Raw genomic sequence first — 6,034 nt, 5'->3', positions numbered from 1 at the left:
TCGATTGATCGCCGGCGAGAGGCGGAGGGAAAATTGGGTGCTTCTTTTTTATTTGGATTTTGCCCAAATTGGGATTTTGGAGGGGTTTCTCTTGTTAGTTTGTTTTCTTTTTGGGTGAATTTCAGAAAACCCCTAAATTTTGGAGTGATTTGCACAAATGCATCACTAACTTTAAATTTTAAAATTAGTAAGAAAAGAAAAATACTGGAAAAGAAAGGGAACTTTTATTTAGAATCAACACGAGTCCATCTGAAACTTAATTATTTATGTGCTTTTCTTTTAAATGATAGACTTTGTTTTTCTTAAGTAGGTGGATCTAAGTTCAATAAAAAAGGTTGTCGAATTGAAAAAAAATGAAACTATTATGATTTCGTTCCATTTCGATGTTAGAGTTGGTGATAGTTAGTTTCGATTTTATCGATGTTTTATTGAGATAGATTGTTTATTTATTTTGATTATATTGGATATGTGAAATTATCTTATTAGAAACAGATTAATGAGTATCATATGTCACATGAGAAGATTCTCTCATATACAATGATGTGGCTTAATCTCAACCAAGTATAATGTGTAGAATTCTCTCTTTTTATTCACATATTTAGATATAGTCACACCATTATTATATAAAGAGAATCTGATATCTATTATTCTCAACTAAAAATAGTAATTTAGGTGAATTTTTTAAACCAGAAAAAAATGGTGAACCCAAAAATTAGTGTATTTTCTCTAATCATTAAAAATTATTATCTTTCTGCGCAAATCTTCCAGACTCAGGGGGTTTAATGAAAGGCGGGAAATCTACACAGACGGGTCCAAGCCCATTAACGTCATAATGCGGACCGCTTCAGTCTCCGTCTTTCTCCTTTAAAAACCCTAAACCCCGAGAAAAATTCTACCTTTCTCAACTCCGAGGATCGAAATCGTCGAGAGGCGGCGAGGGAGGACTCGAAGATGATCATCCCTGTTCGCTGCTTCACTTGCGGGAAGGTTATGCCCCCATCCCTTTCGATGTTTAAGTTCTCGATGTTATCAGATTCTAGGGTTTGTCATTTGGCGTCGATTGATATAGATATCTAGGGTTTTGATGTGGATTTGGTTTGTGGTTCAGGTGATTGGGAATAAGTGGGATACGTATCTCGATCTGCTGCAGGCGGATTACACTGAGGGGTGAGAACCGAATCCATTTCTTTATTTTTTGTTAATTCGTATGCTTAATTGATATCATAAGCTTATTAGCGGTTAGTTTTTTTTTTTTTGATCAAAATCTGTTAATTTTTTTGAATTTGTTTCTTTAGTGCAAAATTAGTGCATTGATTGTTTGCTGGCTCTACTTCTGAAGCGGAATTAGTGTTTGATATGGGTTTTCGTTTGTGTTATAGAAAAAAAAAATCAGAGGGAAAAGCAGTAAATTTACAACTGAAAATAACGTTGAGGGTAAAAGTATGGTCATGCGTCGGGGAGGAACGAGAAGAGGATTGGGAATCATATCTTAGGCTGAAGCTGAAAGCTGGTCTTTGTAGCTAGGGATGAAGAGAGAATGCTAGAGGTAGACCAGTTAAATAGAAAAATGACGCTATTTATTTGCAGCTTATGTAAGAGGGTTCCATGCATGGAGGTGGTGAGAAGGCACTGGGGAGAAAGGTTAGACCTTGGAAAACGGTATGGAAGGAAGCAGATCAAAAGGGTTATAGATGGTTTATAAATTGGACCGGCAAATAAGTAGGCATAATGGGTTGAATATTGCTCGGAGCGAAATTACCTGGATTGGGGGAAGTGATGATTATTGCCTTTGTACAGTGTGTACGTGCTTATGCTGATTATTCGGAAGCAATTGATGTTAAGAATGAGATTAAGCGTACGCTCCTTCTCACATTTTATTTCTCTCTGTGGGTCTGTTTTCGTAGGGGGTTTGATGGTTCATCCGAAGTCTCCTTATTATATCTATTATAGGATGAAAAAGCTAAACAATAACTTAGGGAAGGAAGATATAAGGATTATTTCTCTAGTCTGTTTATGTCGTTGTCAATCCATTAATCCATAAATAGTATTACTATTTTCATTTTGGTAATATTTTTAAGCAGACTGAACCACAAATCCTTGCAGCATCCTATATCATCCCCTCCCCTTTATAGCAACTAAAACCCTATCCGTAATGAACAACTACAATAGCTGGGTATGGTAATATACTTGCATTATCATATATATGCTTAATATCTAGTAGACAGTAGGGCCAAATAAACTCAGTTTCAAATCTCTGGAAAATTAGAGAAGACCTGTACAAAGTGCGCAAAATGTTCTGTTTTATATGGTTCATCATGCTTTGTACTAGAAAACCTTTCATAACATGTAACCGTGATCTGGATTCTGAATCCCATGCTTGCTCCTGTTGATTTATTGATTACGGTGAAGCCATTGAACTAGTTGTTCTTAATGTTCATGTCCTATCAATAATCTACATGTGAGATGAAAGACATGAAGCTTCATAATCTGTCTATCCTTTTGCATTTAGGTGGTTTTGGAAATCCATGTATGTTTTGAGTTTTCCAAAATGACATGCATTTTGATCTTTCTGAAGCTACAGTGCTAATGGGATATACATTCTCATGACGAGACATCTGATTAACCAAATCATCTTGGGAGATCCCTACTTTGCTGCTCCATGGAATAGAGCTGAAGTTCATCATCTGTCCTGACTATATTCTATCGACAAAGATCTGAGAACCAGCCACCTATCTAGTTCATGCTAAATTTAAAAGTTCATGTTTATGAACAACATCCTTACAGATCTCTAATTAAGGCAAATATATTACAAAAATGTATGTTGATGGAAGGGTGGTTAGCAAATATATACAATTATTTAAAGAAAGCTCCCTTTTTGGTTCATGTGAGCTTCATTTTTGAAATGCCAAAAATGTCCTTATCCTTTAAAAATTCAAAAGAAACACCCTGCTGGGGTAAAAAAGGGAAATGACCTCACACTAGAAAATTGAAATAAAAATGTTCTCACACTTGAAATCCCTAAAAGTTCAACGAAAATGCCCTCACATGTGGGAAAGTTAACAAAATGCCGTAAAAAACCACCCAATCCCTTGACAATTTGACTACACCAGTCCCCATGTTTGTATCAAGCTCACATTGTGTGCGCCAAAATACTAGTACATATTAAACCAGCTGAGGTCAGGTGTCATGCTTACAGAGACCCCATCAATCTTTGATCAGAGCCTTGCTGCTGCTGTTTTCACTCACATTTTATTAATAGGTATTTTTGGGTCTAGGAAAATCATTTAAAAGTTATGACTGTTATAGAACTTATGCACGGGGATGATAAATTTCCTAGTTCCTACTGCTGATTTTAAAGGGCATTTTGGACCGCAAGGAACAATTGGTCTCTTCTTCTAGAATTGTATTTAAGCAGATGAAGCATTATATACAGCATAATGTTTTTTGATATTTTACTGCGTACAATCAAGATTCACGAGGTTTGTCTCAATTTATTAGGGATGCGCTCGATGCACTGGGGCTGGTCCGTTACTGCTGCAGGCGAATGCTGATGACTCATGTCGACCTCATTGAGAAGCTCCTCAACTACAACAGTAATTTCATACTCAGTCCTATCTCATTTCTATTCCTTTATTCCCTTCATTTTCATGCTATAGCTTCTTCTTCTTTTTTTATTTTTTATTTTTATTTTTTTTTGCCGCAGCCCTGGAGAAGAATGAACAAAGTTAGTGAGGAGATGGTGCAGTTGCATGGAGATAAAGTGTGTGGTTTAATATTTAGCTGTCCATGGTATCATTGTAACAGGCTTTAAGACTGGCTGGTGTCATGTAATATATCGTATCGTGTTGTTTTTCTGGTATTTGCTTCGGATTTCAGTGAATATCTTCAGCTAAGAAGTAGAACTCAAAGGTTGATGACAGCATTAATTTTCGATTTGCCGGTACTTTGCTTATGTGAATCTTTGAATTGAGCATTGCTGTCTGCTTAAACTTTACTGCGGGTATTTGCTGAGATATCAATGGCATGATATCTCAATTTTTTTCTGTTATGTGCACAAGCAATAGGTGATATGTGCACAACTAGGGGTGCACGAAAATATTCGTATTTGTTAGGGGGTGCACAAAAAATTCGTATTTGTTAGGATGTGGATATGGTTAAAACCGATAGGATGTACTAACAAATATGGCTATATATAATGAAATACACAAGTTCATCTTTAAAATATCTGAATACATATTGGTCATATTGTTACAATAGTTTTAATCCTTAGATTAATGAATTTGAGGTTCATTTTGATGGTCAAGATGTCTAATCTTAGTTTTTCAAATATAATGAACATGTGTATCATATGAACTATATATATTTTTTCAATATTATCTAGTTTTCTCATGTTCATTCTGTATCCACATGTATATCTGCGTACATATCAGTATCGGTATCTGATTTTAGCGGATATAGATATAATTTTTTTTTACCAAAACATATACCCGTATTCATACTTGATAAGCAGATGTGGATATGTTAAGTTTTGTATCTATCGGTCATATTTGAGCTGTATCAAAGACCTGAAGACCGTTATTGTTCCCCCCCCCCCACCCCGCCCACCGCCACCCCCCACCCCCACTATGCTTCATACTTGTTTTAACAAAAGTTAAGCTATCAAATAGATGTTAGTTGTTTGATTTTTTCAAAACCTAATCATTTCTCTACCTACTGGCGCATAAAAGGCTATATAATACCAAGTATGCATCGGCAGCTTCACTTTCAATAAGATCTTTACCTGAACCATTATAGTGAATTTAAACAGAAATACAAGTCCAGAAAGCAAAAGTTAAAGTTCTAATGCGTGTAATATTGGGAAATGATTTTTCCAACAATTATTTTGAATAATCGCTATTATGGTCTCTTTGCCAAAATATCCAAAGCGACTTTTTCGTTCTTTCATTAATTCCCAAAATTTTACCCAATTTAGTAAAACGAACACTCGCTCTCACTCCAACCCCTAACCTTCACCCGTTCAAAATGAGAGCCCTCCATCCAATCTCTTATCCGCGCCTCCTCCGATCCCCTCCCCAAAAACCCTAACGCCTAAAATAAACCCTAACCCCTAGCCTCACCTCCCCCTCCAGCCTCCCTCCGCCTCCGCCGCCCGCTCAGCACCTCCGCCGCCTCGTCCCGCAACGCCGGACGATGCGCGGACGACATCGGCGGCAGGCGACGGACTACGAGATGGGAGGAAGAAGAAGAGGCCGAGAGAGCTCGACAACAAGAAGACCTACGACGTCGAGTTCGACGCCTCCTTCGAGCCACTTCTCTCCCGCCGCCGCCGCTGCCGCCGCTCGGCCGACCGACATCGAGATGGTGCGACTAGCAAGAGCTTCGTAATCGATCCAGGAGTGGGACGAGGAGACGGTGAGTGGATATAGGCATTACATGCAGACGAGTTCACAAAAGATTCAGCTTGCTTCACTTGTGATTTCTTCATCTCGGAATTCCGCCGGATGCGGGACGCAGTAATGTCTATGATTTTAGGGAGTGGTATGGTTGAAAATACTTGAATGCTTTTTATGATTTTTTGGAGGATGAAGGTTAATGATTGGTTTGTTGTTGGTTTTTGCTCGAATAGATGTAGCGTGACGCCGCCGGCAGATGCGATGTGTACTCGATGTCCTTAAGGTTTGTAGCCTCCCATGCCGCAAAAGCGTAAAGATCTTTGCAGTTATACTGTGATTACGGCGAAAATCTTCTTTTTTTTAAAAAAATTTATCCATATCAGTTCTTCAAGTACGATTTACCCATTATATATTTTAAAAAGCCAACAATTTTTTCCAAAACAGCCCCATTTCATTTTTGTATGGACAAATTTAAAAACAACCTTTTTAAATATATTGGCAAAATCTGACCGCTTCAAGCAAAATAATGGCCAACACTCCAACCCTTTTGGGTCGCTTTTGCTACGAAGATACTTTGTTGAGTGCACGGGACTACTAGGGCCTCGGTGCCACAATGTTACTGTAACACGCTCGGCGCTTCT

The 6,034-nt window shown here is 37.9% G+C and overlaps 1 protein-coding gene across 1 annotated transcript; it reads left to right on the top strand.

Moving 5' to 3' along the window:
* On the top strand, window positions 840-3,958 carry LOC109824707 (DNA-directed RNA polymerases I, II, and III subunit RPABC5-like). The gene is made up of 4 exons (XM_020391348.1): window positions 840-987; window positions 1,109-1,167; window positions 3,499-3,593; window positions 3,704-3,958. The coding sequence occupies exons 1-4, from the start codon at window positions 952-954 to the stop codon at window positions 3,727-3,729; spliced, it is 216 nt and encodes a 71-aa protein (XP_020246937.1). The 5' UTR covers window positions 840-951; the 3' UTR covers window positions 3,730-3,958.

Source organism: Asparagus officinalis, chromosome 9 (assembly GCF_001876935.1).
Source record: "Asparagus officinalis chromosome 9, Aspof.V1, whole genome shotgun sequence".
NCBI classification, from domain to species: Eukaryota; Viridiplantae; Streptophyta; class Magnoliopsida; order Asparagales; family Asparagaceae; genus Asparagus; species Asparagus officinalis.
Note: the sequence above shows the minus strand (reverse complement) of the source record. Positions and strands in the feature narration are given on the sequence as shown.